The 23,027-nt window shown below is 39.3% G+C and overlaps 1 protein-coding gene across 2 annotated transcripts in view; it reads right to left on the minus strand.

Moving 5' to 3' along the window:
- The window catches only part of robo2 (roundabout, axon guidance receptor, homolog 2 (Drosophila)), a 485,230-nt gene that overhangs the window by 385,057 nt on the left and 77,146 nt on the right, over window positions 1–23,027 (minus strand). The window contains exon 1 of one of the 2 annotated variants that reach the window (XM_039670873.2): window positions 9,893–10,673. The exons of the other annotated variant lie outside the window; for it this stretch is intronic. Within the exon in view, the coding sequence (XP_039526807.2) occupies window positions 9,893–9,998 (106 nt within the window). The 5' untranslated portion in view covers window positions 9,999–10,673. Of the gene's footprint in view, window positions 1–9,892; window positions 10,674–23,027 lie in introns of those variants that run through there. 2 annotated transcript variants of the gene reach the window in all.

A 23,027-nucleotide genomic window follows, 5' to 3' on the forward strand; every position in this document is an offset into this window, starting at 1 on the left:
TGAAATTGTTGGAACGATAGTCTCGCTGATGCAAACAATGTACATACTCGGCTAAAATCCAAGAGACATGCAAGCTGCCTAATAAAGAAAAGATCTATTGCGACACTAGTGCATCTTATTACCTCAATGAAAAATTTGGTCATAAGCTAATAAAAAAGGGCCCAAAGGTTTTTTTTTTTTTTTTACCTCCAGATCTTAAAAAAAGCTTACATATATTACAGTTTAATTTCTAGTAAAAATTATGTAAATTTTTTGGAACTTGCAACTACAGTAAGAGGCATTTATAATGGAAGCTTGTTTCCGCCACAGAATGAACAATAAAAAAGGTAATTGCTTTTTATCTCACAATTCTGACTTTATTTCTCGGAATTGCGAAATGTACTGTCAGAATTGTGAGATGTAAAGTCAAAATTGTGAGATATAAAGTCATAATTGCGAGATATAAGTCAGAATTGCAAGATGTAAAGTCAGAATTGCGTGATATAAAGCCACAATTGCGAGATATAAAGTCAGAATTGCGAGATCTAAGTCAGAATTGCGAGATATAAAGTCAGAATTAAGAGATATAAAGTCACAATTGCTGCGTAATATAAAGTCAGAATTGCGTGATATAAAGTCACAATTGCGAGATATAAAGTCAGAAATGTGTGATATAAAGTCAATTGCAAAATATAAAGTCACAATTGCGAGATATAAGTCACAATTGCGAGATAAGTCAGAATTGCGAGATATAAAGTCAGAATTGCGAGATGTAAAGTCAGAATTGCGAGATATAAAGTCAGAATTGGGTGATATAAAGCCACAATTGCGAGATATAAAGTCAGAATTGCTGCATGATATAAAGTCAGAATTGCTGCGTGATATAAAGTCAAAATTGCGTGATAAAGTCGCAATTGTATGTTATAAAGTCAGAATTTGAGATATAAAGTCAGAATTGTGAGGTGTAAAGTCAGAATTTCGAGATATAAAGTCAGAATTGCGAGATATAAAGTCAGAATTGCGTGATATAAAGTCACAATTGAGAGATATAAAGTCAGAATTGCGAGATATAAAGTAAGAATTGCGAGATGTAAAGTCAGAATTGCGTGATATAAAGTCACAATTGCGAGATATAAAGTCAGAATTGCTGTGTGATATAAAGTCAGAATTGCGTGATATAAAGTCGCAATTGTGTGTTATAAAGTCAGATTTACGAGATGTAAAGGAAGAATTGATAAATATAAAGTCGCAATTGCGCGTTATAAAGTCTGAATTGCAAGATATAAAGTAAGAATTGCTATAGATATAAAGTCGCAATTCCGCGTTATAAAGTCAGAAATGCATGATATAAAGTCAGAATTGTGAGATAAAGTATTCTGAGGGGGGGAAAAGCTAGTCTTTTTTCCCCCTCAGAATTGGCCTGAAAACTCGAAATTGCAAGTTTATATCTCACAATTCTGAGAAAAGATGTCAGATTTTTGACATAATAAATTCGCAATTATGTGTTTTAAAGTCAGAATTGTTAGATGTAAACTCGCAATTGTGGGAAAAAAAGTCAGAATTGTGAGATTAAAAGTCATACTTCTTTTTTGCGACTATCGCAATTCTGACTTTATATCTCGCAATTCTGACTTCATATCTCACAATTGTGAGATAAAAAGTCGCAATTATTATTATTATTTTTTTTTTTATTCAGTGGAGGAAACAAGCTTCCATTCATTTCTATACACATTTTCAAATTCAAGCTCATTGTCTTTGGATTTTTCCCCTGCTCAGTTTATAGTGAAATGTTCCAGAAAAGCAACACTAGATTCTCATCTTTAGACTGCCACGACTGCGTTTCAGGGACACTGTCATCTGTTCAGTGACTAAAACTTTCCTCTCCTGAAGAATGTGCAAATCCAGTGTCACTTCCACTTCTGAAAGCTCAGCAGAGAGTGCTCTACTCCAACAAACCACAGGGAATCGTCCTTTAGCTGTCCTGTCCGCGCTACATTCCCGGCTTGATGCAAACTGATCTCTCCTGGTCCAATATCTCCCTTTATTCTGGGCCAGGACTGCTCAGGGTTCCACGATTGCTTCCCAAAAGTTATTGGATGAGACAGAGACACGAAGCATTTGGAGGAAGAACAGGCCTCACCAGCTGCGATATCAATGTATAATTTAATCCAAGACGGTGTTCCGACCCTCTGTAGACCTTCAGCCACTCCTCTTCGAGTCTTTGCATTATTTAAGTTAATGGTGACCCTGAAATAGAAAAACAGCTTCTTATCTCTTAAAAGTTTTATAGCGCTGAGCGCTCAGAGAGTGGGAGGCAAGCACATGATGCAAAGTCGGAGCATGAGGAACTGAGCAAGTGACATGTTTGCTCTAATGCAAACTGAAGGATGTTTTCGGGGATAGAGAACGTCAGCCTCCAGCGGAAGAATCCCATTGGATGAAAAACTGAGATAATTCCTTGAGGGATCTTCTCGCTGGTTACGTTCCAAGCAGAGCTGGTGATGTTTAAGTCTAATGACATGATTTGGGTTGTGACATCATTTGTGGAACAAGGAGGGGGGGTCACTGGACACTGTTTAAACCGTAGGGGGCTATTTAAACAGGATCATGAAGCGGCGATGAAGTTCTGGAGCCAAGTCTTAGATGCTTCAAAATAATGACAAGTCTACCAAACTTCAACTGCTCTTAACTATAATGACAAGTGGCACTTAAAAATAACTAACAGCAAAAATAAAAGGAGGATATTTAAAGAGGTCACAGCAAGGGTGTAGATAAATTTAAAGCCAGCTGACATGCACCACATAATCTTTTTAGCCCAAAAGAAATGAAACTAAAAGCATGTGACCAAGCACAGGCTTTCAGTTCCGCAGCATTGAGAGAAATCACACGGCATTAGATTTTCAGCCTGACCATTTGTCGGCAAAATGTTTCATTATGATATTTGTTCATAAGAAATGTATGTAAATTATACATTTAAACATACATTGAACGCAATTATAAACGCAACACTTTTGTTTTATGCAAGACTTTCTCTATGAACACAAAAGATCTATTTCTCTCAAATATTGCTCACAAATCTGTCTAAATCTGTGTAAGTGAGCACTTCTCCTTTGCCGAGATAATCCATCCACCTCACAGGTTTGGCAATGAGCTCATTGAAATACATGCTGTTAAAGGATAAGGAAACCTATAAAACTTTAGCATTGGTGCTTTTTTACATACTCAAAATATGAGTGTGAAAAAGTCAACAAACTGAAAAAAAAAATGTAGGTAATATTATTTTGTTAAAACTGGTTACATAAAATTGGTATCGGAAAAAGTATCGTTCAGGAACCGGTATCGAAGTCAGGCTATCGGTGTCAAACATTTTGTTACGATACCCAGCCCTAATTAGCATCCACTACCTGTCAAAAGATCTGACACACTTGACAAATTATTTCTCATGAGCTAAAAGGCTTATTCTAAAATCCTTGAAATATTATACATGAATACTTTATACAAATGGAGATATAAATAATGTAGTACAGTTTTTACACAATATAATTTATCATCATTATAAATTGATAAAATGCCAAGAACTGCATTTTCTACAATTTGTAAACAATGAAAAGTATATATGTGTGGGTGTGCGTTATTTTCCAATGCAAAACCTGACACCCGTGTTCTGGGTAGTTGTCAGTGTTGCTTTGCAGTTGCTAAGTGGTTCTGAGTGTTTGCTAGGGGGTTTCTAGACAATGTTTACTGGCCAAAATCAAAAGAGCTCAATATCAATTATGATATGACATTCTGTGACATTCTGGTCTCTAGATATGCATCAGGTCAATCCTTCAATGACAATGAGATTTATTCACCTCTTCTTAACAAAACATACAATGCACCTTTCCGGAAAGTATCACTCAAGACACTTGTGAACACTCAGGGCACGATGACTTACAGTAGGCTGCCGCTACACCACAGTTTATTATGACTTGACTTAGCAAGCACACCTAATAAAAAAATATGAGTTATGTATGTCCAAACTTTTGATTTGTATAACCCTTTTGGACTGGTGTTAGTGTGGCTTTGACTCCAAAAAGAGCAAGAGAGAGAGAAGGAGAATGGGAGGGAATAGAAGATGGAGGTGAGAGGGTCTTAGGCCGTAAAATCTACATTCTTCCATCCATCAGCCTCTGCTGTCATCTCCGCAGCATAAAATCTCCCATAAAATACTGTTACTGTTGGGAACGCTCCCCACTGCAATTAGACAGCAGCTTCATTAGAGAGAGTGTGACGGAAATGGCAGCGTTCGGAGGAAGGGGCAGTGCAGGGCAGATGTGCCCCGATCATATAGTCCAATCTGGACAAATATTTCTTCCCTGCTGTCCATCAAGACCCGAAATAGAATATAACATGGTGTTTTCAATGATGAAATATGGCCAGCATGAATAATAGCTATATGTGCCAGTTAAACTTCAGTCAGCAGATCAGATCTCAAACGAACACGCACACACACTATGAGAATCTGCCTCATGTTAAATTGAACACTTGGCATCAGAACTGTAGTCAATGTTGGGGAATAATTAACTTAAAGTAGTGCTGCCACTAACATTTTTCAGTAGTGTGACAATAGCCGTAGTAGCTTCTTGAGTAGCAAACTCTATTTCCAGCAATTAGCATAACAAAATGTTACACACAGCTGTGTTTAATGACACATTATGTTGCTCAAATAGTTTTACAGCCAAACACAGTCAATAATCAAACAAGAACCCTCAGAATTAACATTTTGTGACAGTTAACAACTAGCTTCAAACAAGTAGCTTGACTGTAAACAACTTTAAAACAGAATAGTTGAATAAACAAAACGATATTGCCTCTTTACTTGATGTCAATGTAGTTAGCAACACGCATCAAAGGAGCAGCATGACTGTAGTTTAACAACTTAAAACTAGTTAAATAATTAAAAACGATACTGCCTCCCTGCATAGCAATAAATGCGAGCTTCTTTTTGCTAGCAAAAAAAAAGTAGTGAGGCGACTTGAAATCAGTATCTTGCTGCTCGCCAAATGGTTAAATAGCTTTCCCAAAACTGACTGTGGTGCAGCACATGCTCTAGACATGTTTAAAGGAGAACTCCGGCGCAAAATGAACCTTTGGTCTAATTACACATTGGTAGCTAGTCGACCGTTCTCTGAGATTTGTTTTCATGATAATCAAATTTAAAGAGTTTTATCTCTAAAAACTGTTGGGGGCAAATAATAAGCAAAAACAACCCGATCTCACGGGAATTTGTACGAATTTTACGAGGTGGCTAATTCGTAACAATTCGTACGACCTCACTCGTACGAATTAGTACGATTTCGCTAAATCGTACATATTTTACGAATTAGCCAATTCGTATGAATTCGTACGAATGACCTACCCCTGACCCCGCCCCTAAACATAACCGTCACGTGGGTTTAGACAAATCGTACAAATTCGTACGAGTGAGGTCGTATGAATTAGTACGAATTAGCCACTTTTGAATCACTCGTACGAATTCGTACGAATTGGTCGTGAGATAGCATAGGAAATTGCTAGTTTACAAGGCTCAAAATAGCCCCACACTAACACAGTAACATGATGAGGGTCCCTACATGCAAAAGAAGCATTGAGAACTTTGTAAGTGTACAGACAGTTTAAAAAAGAAGATATTTTATAAAGATAGTGCACTTTGTGTATACAGGTGGTGCCATCTTTGGAATACAGTCTTGACAAGTCAAACCACGAACAACGTTTATACAGTTCAGAAGTTCGCTGAACTTCATACGCTCACTTGGCGCGTCGTGCGTGGTTCGAACAAAGTTCTTACAAAGTTCTCAATGCTAAGTTTTGCATGTAGGAACCCTCATTATGTTTTGAGCCTTGTTAATGGTATTAACTAGCGATTTCTTTTTACTTATTATATGCCCCCATAAACTAGCATATACCCTAACAGTTTTTAGAGATAAAACTCTTTACATTCAATTACCATGAAAACAAATCTCAGACAACAGTCGACTAGGTACCAATGTGTAATTAGACCAAAGGTTCATTTTGCGCCTGAGTTCTCCTTTAAGGCCAGGCATTTGTACAAGCAAGTTGGATTTGAATATGCCTAACAATGTGGCCCAATTCCATTCTCTCTCAGTCTCTCTCTATTCACAATAATTGAATGTCCTTGCTGCATTTTCTACCATATCTAATAAAAAAAGCAACAGAAGGCCCAAATATAAAAAAGATTGAATACTTGGGAAAACTGTGATAAGCTGAAAATTGCACTCAAATCTGCAAAAAAAGAAAACATGGTTCATTTTAGTGATACATTTCCCCTTCCTTTAAGGTGTGTCTGCGGTGTGCATATACTGTACGAGTGTATCAGCCCCGCATAGACCACCACACTTCAGCTCCCCGGAGAGATATTATTACCCGTTATGAAAGCAACGGTCTGGTTGGGGGCGCTCATTCGAGATGTTGCGACATTGACAGCGAGGGGAGAGAATAATTGAATGTGCCATTGTTGAGCTGCACTCTGTGCGACAAACTGTTCAGAGGAACAGAGAAATTATTATTCTCCCGTGCACAGTTGGCATCACTTGTCTCGCAGGCACATAATGGTGAGCGTGAAGCACAGGCCCGCAAGAGAGCCTGAAATCCATTTCCACACGAGCCGCAAGTTGTGAGAATTGTTAATTGCTTCTCCGATTCTAGCCGCTCTGAAAATCTGGCCACCCAGGACCCCAAAACTCCCAAGTTGGAAAGGATCGCGAAATGGGATCCATAAGCGAGACATTGCTTTTCCTCATTAGTCTCCAGGCAGCAGCAGTGACTTGCATGAAGGTGCTTCTTGGTCACAAGCAGACAGAGGCCTGAAGGAAAGAATTACACTTCTGAGCACTGGGTCTATGCTCATTTTCATGGACTAGACTGCCACAACGAAGCCAGACACCGAAGTGTGGCTAGTGTATTAGAATTCAGCACCATTTCTGAGAGTGTCTCCTCACAGTGGGCTGCCAACAAGTCCTCATGAGGTCCACCATTGCCCATATGGAGGGACTGCATTTCAGGGGCTCGGTGACCTAAACAATGGGGAAGGGGGGAAAAAATCTGGTAGAGAAGGCAGCAGTGGTTATTTCCAGGCTGAAATTGAAGGGAATGCTGGGTTATGGTCTGAAACAGATGGAGGGTGACATTGAGTGGGTTCGGTTTGCCCTCTAAATGCCATGCCCCTCAGGTGGCCCAGGAGAATAAACCTCCATTAGGATAGAGAGATTGACTGGTACATTCAAATTGTGTGAGGGCATAACTGCGCAAGAGTGTGTGTTTATGACAGGGAGAGAATGAGAGATAGTTATCACGCAGTAGTTAAGTCCGACTTGGCCCCTGAGAATTCCCCACTATCAGTCCATGGTGACAGTCACATTTAAATACATTGGGAGACAACATGCTTTAATTTAAGTTGAGATAACCTGGGAGACCACAGAAGCAGAACAGAAAAGCACAGACTATGAAAGTTGGGCCAGGGCTCTCTCTATTCAGTCCTTTCAAAAGCACTAACAAAAAGTTACAAAATATTTAATGTGCTGTAATGTGATGCATAATTGCATATGCTAATATAAAAATTGCCATTGCTGCAGAAAATATTCTCTCACACCGCCTTGATTTGGAAAGCCTCCTTGTTGGTTTTAAAAATAATTAATTTTGCATTGATCTTACGCTGTGCTGTTTGGTGCCTAAAAAAACCCCAAGGCCACCTTAAGAGTTCAAAAAATATACTTAAAAATGAGAAAGAGCTTAAATAAGACCTACCTATTGGGTTTTGGTTAGCTCAGAGGAACTTATAAGGGAAAAAAAAGTTTGTTATTTTTTAAACCTACATCTGAAGCCCCTAAACATAAATAACAGAAATTTCGACAGAAAATAACTGGGGGGAAATGTAAGGAGACATTATCTAAATTTGCATTGCTAGTGGTGTTTTTGGAAATACATGACACTTAAATCAGAAATGAGAGCATAGGCCTAAGTGAAAAGAAAAAAAAAAGGTACTGGGCTGCAATTTTAGCACAACAGTTATACTGATTTTACGGAGCTAATACTTGCAAATACACACAAAGCAAACTAGTAATAGGGATTGTTCAAAACGCTGGTAATAACAGTACAGCAACGAACACGCAAGTCGCCCATGCTGATCTTTTTCATATCCACAGGTAAAATTACACCTTTTCAAGTGTGTCATGAAGAGGTAATTGAGCATGCAGTGTCATCTTTACAGAGAATAGCTGAAGCCGAATTCACACAGCTGTTCTGAACATGCCTTAATTGCTCCACGGAAAGCCCGATATCTCACCAGAAGCCAAAGATTATAGAGATATCACATTTATTTACCTCCCTCTGAAATACAGATTACACCATTTAGAAAGTATAAGCCAATACCATTTTCCATTTCAAACAGGCTAAAACTAGGGGGAGGGAGTTCAGATTACAGATGACAACATGCTTTCCACTCAACGGAAGCTGTTCAAGGACAACATCACTGGTATTTACACAACACAGACCGAGATCTGAGCCTCTTAATGCATTATCACTAATTAAAATGAATTTAAATGGCAACACTTCTAATAAATATAATGCATAATACATTTAAGGGTATAAAACAATTGTATATAATTTAATTAGACCCTTAAATCAAAATTGTTGCTCTAAACATAGGACTTTAGAGTGTAGAACTCAAAAGGAGTTATCTAAGTGTAATGATAACAGTGGCTGATAACACCTCCTTTTGTGTTCCTCAGTAGAAAGACTGGGTTTGGAAGAACATTAAGGTGAGTAATAAATGATGACAGAAGTTTTTGGTGAACTCTCTCTTTGAAACATCGTCCAACTAAGACTGTCAACCGAATCACAAATCTGTCTGACCAAACCCGAGTCAGATTTCCAACGCACTCAAGACATGAGTCAGCTTTGAAGTCCATCTGTCACCTGCTAAATCAGAAGAGCCAGAAGAATACACCCACCAGCTCCATCTCTGCATGAAACAATCCGAGAGGAAAAAAAGAAAAGGCAGGCATGCGTAGGAACGCAGACTGGAGTCAAACGTGCCAATTCAACACTGAGATGAGGAACTGTCACTGCGGAGTAGAGACTCGTTCACCGAAGGCTCGTAGGACTGGTGACTCTTTGAAGACGAGAGTCTGTTGCGCGTGAGACACCCATGGGCTTCAGATGAACATCCGCAAGCCTTCGCCAGGAGCGGCCACTGAGATTACCGCTCTCCCTTTAATCCCACAAAGGGGATTAGATGCTTCCTGAGAAGGGGGAGAGCAGTTCTCCCTTAGATTGGGGGTCTGCTTTGAATTATTAACACCCCTCTACAGCCTGGTAAAACAGGACTTTATACCACAATCACAGCACTGGGAACAAGGGTTATGCTTTACCACACTCACACACATATCTATGCACACAGAATCAGCGCTCCACACATGGTCACAAGGACTCCGAATTCTCAAGGGGTTTTCCTTCCCTCACCGTCTACTCCGAAGGCATTTTGAAGCCCAATAACCTCCTACAGAAAAGCACAGAGGAAGTGAAATTCTATCAGTGTGGTGGGAAAGCTTTTAGCTAGCGTCTGCACACACAGTGGGGAAACATAGCGCTGAGGGGACAAGAGGAAAAAACTTTATCGTGATGCTCGATAGCAATGTCATCAGTCAAGTGTCAACCACATCCTGTAAGACAACTACATAAATCATCAACTCATTACCTGATATTTAACATCAAATCTGATTAAAGTTCTACACATGAGTTGTTAAGAATCTCCAGAGTGAGTAAGAATCTCTCCAACCAGCCAGACAAACCGTAAAGACCTCAGACTACAACAAGCGCTGAGTTCCTGAGGTGAAAGAGTCTTCCCAAAACTTACCCCCCTTATTCCATCTGCCCTTATTCCTGCCCTGAAAGGACGGATGGGGAACATCCAGGAAGACCAGCAGAAACAAAGCGAGTCTCATAGGAGAGAAGAGGAACATCTCCAGAGGTCTCGGAGTGGGGGGGGGGGGTCGAAGGTGAAGGTCCTTCACCTGCCCGTGTGTACGCTCGCCGGATAGGCGCACGGAAGCTGCTGCGTATGTCCGGTCATCGGTCACAGTCCAGATGCAAGTGTGGAGCGTGCGTGTGCCTCTGCCACGCTGCCAAGAGCTCCCGAGCTCTGCCCTGTCTAAGAGCGCACGTGTGAGAGTGGGACCCGCTTCTCAGTCAAGCTCCATCATATGCGTTCGAGAGCCTTCATCATCCGAGAGTGAGAGAATGAGCGTGTGAGAAGCGCGGCTCGGTCTACCCTCGCACGGATACATGCACACACACGCTCTCCCCTCTCGCTGCTGCCACCGCTGTCTAAAGCTGTCCGCTGCTTTCCCCGCAGTGGTGGATCTGTCCCAGTCCACAGTGAGAAATCTCCCACACTGTCGTTCCCGTTTCCCACTTTAGCCAAGAAGCTCCACAGTGCGTGTTCTTCTATGTGAAGGAGTTTCCAGAGAAGGGATGGAGGTGGGGAGGAAAAAAAAAACAGCGTAACATGCACTGTGGGTCACAAGGGATGCGCCAGGAGAGAGGGAGAGTGAGGGCAGAACGGCGGAGAGATGCAATGTGGTGACAGCGCTAATCCTGGAGCTCTGATCATAACAGACATTGAGGCAGCGGAAGCCAGAGAGGCTCTTTAAAGTCTAATAACACTCTCGGCTTCAACTCTGAGAGAGAGAGAGAAAGAGAGATAGGGAAAGGGAGAGCAAGAGAGAGAGACTCAGAGATAAGAGTAGGGGGGAGAAGGAGTGATGTTGGACACTGCGATAGTCAGCAGGTTTGCCTAAACACGCTGGTTCTCAGCTTGGGGAAAGTTAGTAGCATTAAATGTCCTCAGGGGGCTCATGCAAATGAACATTGCCTGAAACTCTCGAACACACACACACTTGCAAAACGCTTACGCTAAAGACTGTTATTTTTGCCAAGCTGCTGTCAGAGTGTGAATGCTTGCTGGGCTTGGGGTTTTAGATTGTATGAAACATGCAAGACATTTATCATCATTTGGATTCATAGAGAGCACGTAAATAACGTCTGCAGCGGCAGCAGTGCCATTAGTGATGACTTGGCTGACAGTTACAGCAAACAATGACATATGAAAATATGGCATGTTATCTACATGAATAAGTCTCGATTTATGATGAGTGCTAGATGACCTTCCCCTTTCAACCACTGCAGTACATCTATAAATCATTTGATTGGCTGCATTTAAAGTCAATCAAATGGCTTGAATTACATTCCAATGACAATGCTAGGCTATTTGCAATATGAATGGAAAAATACATATTCCAGTACCCTTTAATCACAGTCAAATCTTACATAAAGAATAAATATGGCACTCAATCTTACTGCTTGGCTCAGTCTTTCTTCATCCTGAAGAATGTTTCTCATCGTGCCTGTTCACGTATGAAGCAACTTGATAGCTAAATGATTCCCTGAGAGGCAAAATAAGTTTCTGTTAAATGTCAGTGATATGTGTTACCTATCCTAGTGCTTGAGGCGAGGGACACAAATGTAAGGTTGTACAAAGACACATGAACATTTACTGCATCCCATCAGAGGTGTAAAGTCCAGGGGATTGAAAGTAAAGCTGTGCAAAAAAGCAAATCCAGGTGATTGGAACAAAATACTTTCTGAACCTGGACTTTACACCTCTGCGTCCCATTACAGTTACAAATACGCACACTAGGGTAGTACTATATTTTACATTCCCATTTCACATGTACATGTAACTATTGTAGTAACTAGTACTAACCCTGAAACTACCCCTAAACCTAACCTTAAAGGGTTAGTTCACCCAAAAATGAAAATTAAGTCATTAATTACTCACCCCCATGCTGTACCAACCCCGTAAGACCTTCGTTCATCTTCGGAACACAAATGAAGATATTTTTGAATAAATTTGAGAGCTGGATCACTTCTCCATAGACTTCCTAAGGGACTAGCACTTGACGGCCCATAAAGTCATTAAAGAAAATGTTTAAATATTCCATGTGCCTACAGCGGCTCAATTATAAGTTTATCAAGCGACGAGAATACTTTTTATGCGAAAAAAAAAACATAAATAACGACTTTATTCGACTATTCCATTACTTCCTTATGGGCCTTGAGACGAGAATTGAAGAGATTTCCAGAACGCATGCGCGAGAACTGAGATGAGGACGTTCTTCTACGACTACTTCTTGTTACCGGCTGCTCACCGCTAGTATTACCGCCCCCTATCGTATAAGATGACGTGCTGATATAGCTGGAAGCGCAAAACTTTCTGTTTACAAGCAGAGGAAGACGTGCGCTGTACATTCGCGTTTCAATTACCGTATTTTCCGCAGTATAAGGCGCACTTAAAAGCCTTTAATCTTCTCAAATACGACAGTGCTGTGCGCCTTACAATCCGGAGCGCCTTATATATGGATCATCATTTTATATGGTAAGTGGCGGTAATACTCCTAAGCGGTGAGCAGCCGGTAACAAGAAGTAGTCGTAGAAGAACGTCCTCGTCTCAGTTCTCGCGCCTGCGTTCTGGAAATCTCTTCAATTCTCGTCTCAAGGCCCATGAGGAAGTAATGGAATAGTCGAATGAAGTCGTTATTTATGTTTTGTTTTTTCCCACACAAAAAATATTGTCGTCGCCAGTGTTGGGAGTAACGCATTACAAAAGTAATACATTACAGTAACATATTACTTTTTGCTGTAACGCAGTAGTGTAAGGCATTACTAATCAATTTTCAGTAATATTTTACTCGTTACATGTTCAGTGAGGCTTGTATTACAGTTGTATTACAGTGTATTGTCTGCTTTTACTTCTTAAAGGCAACAGACTATGTGAAAGTTTTAAAGCAGTCTTTTAGTGCCAGTTCAGAGCGGTCGCGTCTGTAACATTGTTTTTTCCTCATAAATGCGAACACGAAAACTAAAATAAAATGAATATTTTAGGTTCTATGGAGACTGGAGAGCCAACCCTTCCTCATCCGATTTGCGCAGTGTAATTAACAGAATTACAAAAAATATATTTTGCCTCCTATTTTTTTGTCACGCATGAATGTGTGTCTTTTCCCTAATATTAAAAATAAAACATAGACTGATATTTGTCTAATGTCTGGAGTCCTTTAAGGAAGTAGCCTATATACGTTTCAATACATGTATTTTCTGAGAATTTTTATTTCAAGTTTTGACTGCAAATGTCATCATGTTCATAATGCTGGACTTCCCCAATTTTAAATAATTTATCCTCAACTAGTTTTGTGGTGTAGGTCTACGTATTTTATAATGTTAACTTCAAATAATACTAATAGCCTAATTTAAAGATAAGGCAGCATTGGATCTGGACGGTAAGGAGAATAACGCTGGGAGTTGGAAGAGGTGTGTCGCGATTCTGTAGGTTCGTGGATGTGGCGAATCGCGATTTCGGTTTCATATTGCATATCGTTACAGCCCAAAAGTTAAGTTCTACTTAGTTATTTTGGTGAAAGTAACTCAAAAGTAATACATGAGTAATGTAACGCATTACAATTCTGGGACAGTAATATTGTAAGGTAATGAATTACTTTTAAATAACAGTAATAAGTAATACCTAATGTATTACAGTTTGGAAGTAACTTGCACAACACTGGTCGTCGCTTGATAAACTTATAATTGAGTCGCTGTAGGCACATGGAATATTTAAACATTTTCTTACTTGACTTTATGGGCCGTCAAGTGCTAGTCCCTTAGGAAGCCTATGGAGGAGTGATCCAGCTCTCAAATTTGATCAAAAATATCTTCATTTGTGTTCCGAAGATGAACGAAGGTCTTACGTGGTTGGTACAGCATGGGGGTGAGTAATTAAAGACTTAATTTTCATTTTTGGGTGAACTAACCCTTTAACCCATGTAGTGTCCTTACATTACTCAGTATTTTTGTGGATGCATACAAGTGGAACCCACACTAGGTTTGGAAATCAGTTGTGTTCCTTTTTTTCTTTAAAGGAGGGGTGGGGGAGTGAATGTCTGCATATTTTTGTTGATATGGCAGAACTTATTAAAAACTGACAGTGTTTTCTACACTTCTAGTCGCTGTGTCACTTCTGAATCTACAGTGTCACGGTAAAAGGATTTTTTTTTAGCTGAGTTGTGAGCATCTCAATTGAATGTGAGCCTGAGCTCCATAAAATAATACAAGGACAATAAACAAACAACATGGCATGTGTTGTTCTTGCTGGTTCCAGGCAACAACAAACAAACAGCACAATGTGCAGTCCAATTCATGAACAAATTACTCTGGCCTGCTTCTTTTTCAAAGAATCGGTCTCAGTTATCATAGATGCACCAAGATTCACAATTTGACTGAGCATTAGGGACATTAGAATATTGGAATCATAATTCAAACGTGACTGCATATTCACTTTTTATTTGCTTTTGCCAATTGTGCACACACAATCTGACAGAATTCAAATACTACAATGTATATTTGCATTTGCATTTTTAATCTGGCACCAAGGCTGCCCCTCTTGGACACTGGGTGATTACTAACACGCATGTACTTACCAATCTCATGCAATATACAGACAGTGAGAGACTAACCAACATCTCATGTAATATATTGAAGAAACGTGTTTGTATTATATGAAATAAGTATAAGAGTGAGTGTGTCCTGCACATCACAATATCGGCATCTTCATGTGTCAAAAAAAAAAAGATTTCAGTCAAGATCTCGGTTTGAAACCGAAATTTGTTTAAAGCCGATATTAAACTGCAAGACAACAAGCTGTAGAAAACCAGAAAAAGGTACTTGTAATTTTATGTCTGGACATTATTTGTTAAGTTTACATACATTTCCTTTAACTCTAAAGCACAGTTCAAAATAAGAGTAAAACCCCCGTAATATTTCCTTCATATTAACACCGTAGACACTTTTTCACAAATTCAGTTGTCATGTACACTATATTTTAAAACATTTTTTATAAATAAAAAAGTAAAAATAAAAAAGTGGTGTGAGTGTTAGTATGAGTAACGGTATGAGTAATGATGTCTTTACCATTACTATTGCTTTGTCTGTTAAAGATCGCTTGATGCACTAAATATTTATACTGTATACTGTGAATATTTGTGATTTCCTTTTGCTATTGTTCAAAGTAATGATGAAAACCCCATGAAAAGGACAGTGCGACAAACAATGGTACATTAATTCATAATTTCATTTACACAAAACGCCATAAGTTATAATTTGTCAAAGTAAAGTGCAGCAACTCCAAGTAATGCTTTACGAACTTAAAGGTGCAGTGTGTAATTTTAGTGGCCTCTAGTGGTGAGGTTGTGAATTGCAAGTAACATAAGTTACGGTGTCCAGCAGGAAAATATGTCATCGTCTGAGACAGCAGAAAGTAGCCAGTGAGGTTTCTTTACAAAGATTAATTAAGAAATTATGTTTAACACGAAGAACAACATAGTGACGAGATGCGTTCTGTAGTAGTCTGTCTGTTTAGGGCTACTGTAGAAACTTGTCGGCACAAAGTGGCTATTTCAATGTAAGGGATGTATATAGATTTCGGTATAGTGTATAATGAACGAATCATTATGCAAGGTCTTTATAAACCACTGAAAACATAGTTATGTATATGATATTGCATTTCTCTCAACAGATCCTCCTAAATATTACACAATGCACCTTTAAGTCTTGGTTGTGGCTAATACAGTTAGTAATACAATGTACATTCAAACATCTGAAGTTTTCTAAACAATTCCACACAGTGGCGGGTACGTTGAACATTATTTTAATATGCAAAACTGTCACCCAACCATAGCAGTAAACGTCCAAGTGCTGAAAGTAGCGCGTCTATCAAAACGCATGTTCGAAGGAGAGGATGTAAAACAGGAAATAAAATAGCTTATTCTGAATTGGGATGTTTTTTGATGTAAAAAATAAAAAAATATATAATGTATTACTGATAGTATTGATTATAGTGCTTATCTTTAGTGTACAATAGTATATGTGGATGGTTCCTCAAAAGTACTAAAAGATTAATTAACTGAATCATTAAGGAACAATAATCATTAAGAAGATTCGTAACCGGTCGAATCATCTCTAATACGCACCATGAATGTCCATGTCCTCGTTTATCCATTATTTTTAATTGGACATGGCTAATTGATACACTGACATAACACAGAATCTTAAACAGTAGATGAACCTTCAAATGGTCGACCGTCTCCAAATGTTCCAACACACAAACACAATCACACCTCAATTCACACAAAACCATCCGTTTCTCTATTGGATTGTCACCTATTGAAAAATCGGAAGACAAAATGGCGGCCTAATTACAACCTTGCTGACTGAGAAAGAGCATCTGTTCCTAACTCAAACATGCTGTAAAACTCGAAATGAACACAGATAAATCTGATCCTGCAGAGAGACATGAAAACCACCTTAATCAAGACAAACTACGGGAGTGGGCAAACTTTTGTGGCAATGATAAAGTTCGGCAGCCTCCACAGCAACACCTGAGCCTCAACCAAAGCGCTTTCATTTCATATTCTCAATAGATAAATTCAAAACTCTGGTATAAGCTTTGGTACATGTGTGGAATGTGTTTTTGTGTTCCAACTGCAAAGCTGAAGGCCACTGAACAGCTGTTCAGACTATTTAATAGAGTTTCTCAGCACACCGTGAACCATAGCAACGTCCAAACCAATTGAAAGATTACATTTGTTCACATCATCATACTATTTCTAACCATAAGACTTCCTGAGCCTATGAACGATTTTGTGTTTTTGTCAGTTCAATCTCACGCTATTGTTTTCACAAAAAGCATAACGTTGGGAGACAAAGCTAATGCTATAAAAAGCCAAGGCCTTGTGAATCGTGATGTAAGGACAAAGTCAATGCCACAGCCAACGAAGAAACAATCTTTCCCAGCACGCTTTGTAATTTAAAGAACTGCGATTGTCTGATAAATGAAGGCTGATTTGCATAAGCTGCTAATTATTGCCTTACCAAAGCCCAAGATGGAAAAATTACAATCTTAGGATGGGAAAACAGAAATGTCATCAATAAAAACGATTGCATTTCTTTGCCGTGCTCCTATTATGCTGATATAATGGGCATAAGCTCTGGTGTAACATTAAATCAAAGAACGGCGTAAATCTTAAAAAGGCAGCGCACCAGTTAGCGCTAGCCTCCCCGGGAGACTGTTTGCCTAAACCGTTAGTAGATGGGTGTGTTACGCAAATACATTTTACCTCTTTATTTCTGCATTCAAACAAAAGAGGAGATGAGCCAAGTGGAGGATGATAGATAGACTAAGGGGAAGTGTTAGAACGTCAAGAGAAACACACAGAGAGGTGCCATTGGATCCATGTCTGACGGCTTATCACCCCGAGCCAAGAACCCCCCGGATAAACACGGTCCGAAACAGGAGTGGGGTGCAGCGCCGTGATAAGCAGAGGAAGTTCGGTAAGGCAAAACACGAAAGGAAGGACAGAGAGAAGGAAAGATATAGAGAGAAATGGAGTGAATAAGCCTTGGGAAGAGAGTGCCAACAGTGCCAGGAATGCCTCACCAGCGCCGCACGGCTAACCCTCTTAAAAAATATACACACAGACATCTAGCAGAAGCAGCAAAAAAGTCGTTTATCAAAAGAGCATGTGTGTAGAAGTGGCGTTCGTTATAGCAAAATACTGAAATGAAGACAGAAAACAGACCAAAGGGAAAGCGAGAGTCTAGCAGCGAGGCCCAGATCTTGATGGCTCACCATGAAATGTGTTTCAGGCGCAGGAAGTTGCACGAAAAATCACAATGCATCCCCCCGATGGCAATCTGGCTCTTGTGTAACCAGTTTTCTCTGCTCGGGCAACTGCGCTTCGAGATACTGGATAATCTATTTTCTTGTCTCAATAATCCAAACAACCACCCCTTGCGCCCACTTCTCGCATGACTATAACACCGTGGTTTGCAAATCTGTACCGGACCCAATTTGTGTGTTTGCACGACTGTTATGCAGCACTGAAATAATACTAATACTAATAATTATCTAGCATTGTACCATCTGGCTCATGATTAACATTCCAATTAGAATTCGCCACAATCAGAGCGATGCAACTTCCAACACAGGAAATAACTGCTGTGACAGCGGCTATTATTAGCCTCCAGTACCCCGGCTTATGAATTTTAAATCTACAAATGAACTATCCGCATATGTCACTGTAAAACTGGCAAGCTGAGCATTGAAAAACAAAGTGCTTGGGTTTCCAAAGCAGTCGAGGGCTTATTGAAAAGGCGCATATGGACAAACTGAAATTGAAAGTATGACTCGTCCCCTGATGGGAACAATACTGCTTTTGCCTCCATGATTCGTTCAGTCTAAATGGGTTTGGGGAATCAATATACACAATGGCTTTTATATACTGTCATAATAAGAGCTTTGGTCCACGTTGCTTTTTGTCATGAGGTAGGGCAATTATATGATTACATCTTATGGAATAAAAATTCATCTCAGATATGCCTTTCAAAAGTGACTGATCTAACTGGAGAATTACAATTAAGCATGTCAATCAATGAAAAAAAAATTAAAATAATATATTAAATGCCAATTAATCAACCAAATTAAATCTGTTGAGGAGAAAAATGAAGAATGAATGTGGCAATAAAAACTTTTAGAAGTCAATATATTGCGTTTTATTTCCAAATCATTAAAGAGAAACCCGTCACTGGTTTAATAACTGATTTCAATTCAAAAGAATAAGATTTAAAATTATGTAAATATTAAAGGAAATTGATTAATTGCATCATTTCTTTTAAATATAAATCAAGTTAATTTAATGCATTAAATTGACAGACCTAATTATAATCCACCCCTTCCACTGTCCGACTGGGTAAGCGACACACAGCAAGCAGAGATATTCCGCATCACCTGACACCCTAATGCCATAAACAAACAAATCTTTGTCAACAGAGCTTGCTGTGCAACCTGGTATCAACACAAAAACAATATCCTCAATGCATGTTGCCTTACAGGATACACACACACACACACAAAGGCTGAACACCTGGAAGAGAATTTTACTGAAAAAGCTAGCACTGCATGGCTTCACGAGCCAGTCAACATAAATAAGACATCAAATCCACAGACAAATACAATACAATCTCTAGATCACTGTATGTATTAATTGCAAGAGGAATCGAGACACCACAAAACAGTTATATGTATATTGTACACATCATATCCCTGAAACACACACACACACACACACAAACAATACCAAGCAATAAGAGCATCAAATTGGGTCATCAAAATTCATTCTGTTTGGAATTTTAAATAAAAAGTAGAAAGGGGGTGGTGATGGTGCAGTGGATAAGACACATGCCTTTGGTGTGAGAGACCCGGGTTTGAATCCACTGTGAGGCAATGTGTACCTGAGCAAGACACTTAATGGTATAGTTCACCCAAAAATGAAAATTATGTCACTTTTTACTCACCCTCATGTTGTTCCAACCCTGTAAGACCTTCGTTCATCTTCGGAACACAAATTAAGATATTTCTGATTAAATCTGAGAGCTGGATCACTCCTCCATAGGCTTCTAAGGGATTGAAACTTGGCGGCCCCGAAAAGTTATTAAAGACATCGTTAAAATAGTCCAAGTGACTACAGTGGCTCAATCTTAACTTTATCAAGCGACGAGAATACTTTATTTCAACTATTCATTTCCTTCTCTGTGGGCCTCTAGTCAGTTAACGTAGTGTGATTGCGTAGAGCTACGTCACACGTAGGCTCACTATTGGCCGACGCTGGTCATGTGTGTGATGCGTGTGACGTACAATAACAGAAGCTTACGCTATTAAAATAGTAACCTGACTCGAGGCAGAGAGAGAAGTAAATGAATAGTTGAAATAAAGTCGTTATTTTTGTGTTTTTTTGCGCACAAAAAGTGTTCTCGTCTTTGATGAAGTTAACATTGAGCCACTGAAGTCACTTGGACTATTTTAACGATGTCTTTAATAACGTTTCTAGGCCAGCAAGTTTCAATCCCTGAAGAAGCCTATGGACTAGTATGCAGGAGTGATCCAGCTCTCAGATTTCATCAAAAATATCTTAATTTGTATTGTGAAGATGAACAAAGGTCGTATGGGGTTGGAACAACATGAGGGTGAGTAAAAACTGACAGAATTTTCATTTTTGGATGAACTATCCCTTTAACCCCTAGTTGCTCCTGAGGCGTGCAACCTCTGACATATATAGCAATTGTAAGTAGCTAAGGACCTGTTTACACGAGAACGCTCGCAGGTGAAAACGTAAAAATATTTTATCGGATGTGCCTTTCGTTTACACGCCGACTGCGTTTTTGAGGCTAAAAAGGCAAAAAAGTGAAACCACCCTCCAGAGTGGAAATCTTAAAAACGCTCCACCGCCGCGTTCCCGTGTAAACGGTAGAAACGCAAAAGTCTGCTTGACAGTGAAGGTTGTACGCAGGCGCGTGGACTTGGTGTTGTTGTAGTATGCACTCCTAGCCGCCTGCAGTGCATACTACATTGAATTTCACACACTTTTGCATCACCATTTGCACGCGGATTTCCCAGACAAAACGCTCGTCTAAACACAGAATAAAAAGTGATGACGCAACACCACTTTTGCGTTTTCTTTTCAGAATCGTTTCCGTGTAAACATAGCCTTAATGAATAAACGTAAATGTAAAAAAGGAGTTTGTCTTTTCCATGAACCTGAAAAACGTATTTGGACACTGAAGTCATACCTTAAATTTCATTATAAACAAAAACACATTTGTAAAGCAAAGTTGGTTCGGTTTCTAATGACAATATATTGTTGAAATGAAATCTATACTCTATATTTGAAGACAAAGGGTTTTGAACACTTAATGGCCCTCAAACATTGTGGTATGATTATCTAAAATGTCCAAATATGTTTCAGAGTCACTCCATATAAATGACATAATATCCAACTTGATCTAACAGTGGAAATAAACAGGAACACAAGGACACAAAATGATTGTGTTGGTTGACTGGCCTGCAGGACAGAGGGACAACAAATGTGCTTGTAATTTTTTGAACTCACTGTTGTTGAATGATGTTTGTTTCTTCTACCCTAGAGGTTATGCTCCTTTTTAGATGTATATCCACAAAATGAACAAATGAGAGATTCCAACTCAGTTGCTGAGTCCTTAGTCCTTTTAGGAATGAGGATTGACTGTGAAGTGCAAAATATTCAAACTTCCTAGTTTATGCAGCACTTCAACCACCTGACTGGTCACATGACCCAACCTGGTAAAATGACACAAAAACATTATTTATTCATTGTGTGTTTGTTTGTATGGTCTCATTTAAAGCACTCTAGTTTATAATTATTTTTGATAACATTGTATGACATAATTCTACATATTACCTTTCACAAAATATGTGTGTATAATATGACTTTATGTAGAATATAATATATATGTTATCATGCTAGTGATTTCTCATGTTAGCTAACTAATGTTAACAAAAGCAATTGTAAAGTCTGAACCATATTTAAAATGTATATTCACCATTGAATATGTATATTTTCTATGTAGTCATTATTTTTTCCAAGACTTCATGGGGAACAAATCATTTCAAAAATTTCAAATATGTATTGCCTGTTTCTAGGTGTTGATGAGAACCTAAATGTTAAATGTAACATTTATACAACACAGTTGCCTGTGAATGATTTCCCTCTCACAGTGGGATCAATGACTTGCGACAATATTTAAAAATAGTTAAAATAGTCAATGCTGTGAAATTTGAGGACACAGCACTGGCAAGAAAAGCGATTTTTTTTTTTCCCATCTGCCACATAATCCGCCAACCACATCAAACCTCACGTTCCTTGATCATCTTCCAAACATCTTCCTTTTAAACAGATTCCCAAAGCCACTTGGATTTAGCGCATCACCCCCTTTCTGCTCTACTTGGATCCATATGTGTGATTATGAACAAAAAAACAAGTGATTCAATTAAATGCTGCAGTACTCGTTAAAGGCGCAGTTACACGACAGCGATAAATCCGGGTGCCGTCAGAAGTTTGGGCAGCACAGAAGAGCCGGGCGCTGGGAGTGGCAGGCGGGCCATTGGCGGCGTTCGAGAGGCAATAAGAATCAGAATGAGTTAGTGATAGCTGTCGTAAAAAATGGCAGGAACGTCTATTTACAACCGGCAGTAAAACTGCCGTTGGTGCGATTTATGTCTACACTTGGCCTGCAACAACCAGCCCCTTTTTTTTGCCAAGGGCACACCAATACCCTCCACACTGCATACGAATACCGCAGAGAACACCCATGGGGAATGAAGAGATGCACATGGAAATTTAGGAAGAAAGGTGACAGTTATATTCAACCATTCTCTTTGAAGCTTGTACATATGGGCGATTGTGTTAAAGCCTGTATATGTGTGTGTGTGTGTGTGTGTGTGTGTTGCCCATCTCCTCCACCTTCACACCCTTCAAGCACTCCCTCCTGTCAGAATCGCACCACCCACAGTGAAGAGTTATTAACACCTTGGTCACACCTTCAGGTAATGGCAGCAAATATGCTTTGAGTTATAAGGTACATATTTCAGCTTCTCTGGCCCCTGCGTCTCTTCCCTCTCTCTGAGTTATGCTATTGATTTAAGAGCTCAGATCCTGAGTAAGGGCCAAGATGAAGCTGGTGTGGCCTGGAAACGAGAGAAAATGAGACTCGTGGCAAAGTTTGAATCTACTGAAGATAGCAAAATGAACAAGCCCAGAACCTTACAGGGATAGTTCATCCAATTCTCAAGTCATCCTAGGTGTATATGACCATTCTTCTTATATATATATATATATATATATATATATATACATATACATATATACCCCTTCCAGTATATATATAAATATTATACAATATATATAGTTCCAAGCTTTAAAACGGCAGTGAATAGCTGTTTTAAGTCCATAAAAGTGCATCTATCCATCATAAAAGTGATCCACACGACTAATAAAGGAAGGCCCCCTGAA

This window comes from Pimephales promelas, chromosome 16 (genome assembly GCF_988280905.1).
Source record: "Pimephales promelas chromosome 16, fPimPro1.hap1.1, whole genome shotgun sequence".
Taxonomy (NCBI): domain Eukaryota; kingdom Metazoa; phylum Chordata; class Actinopteri; order Cypriniformes; family Leuciscidae; genus Pimephales; species Pimephales promelas.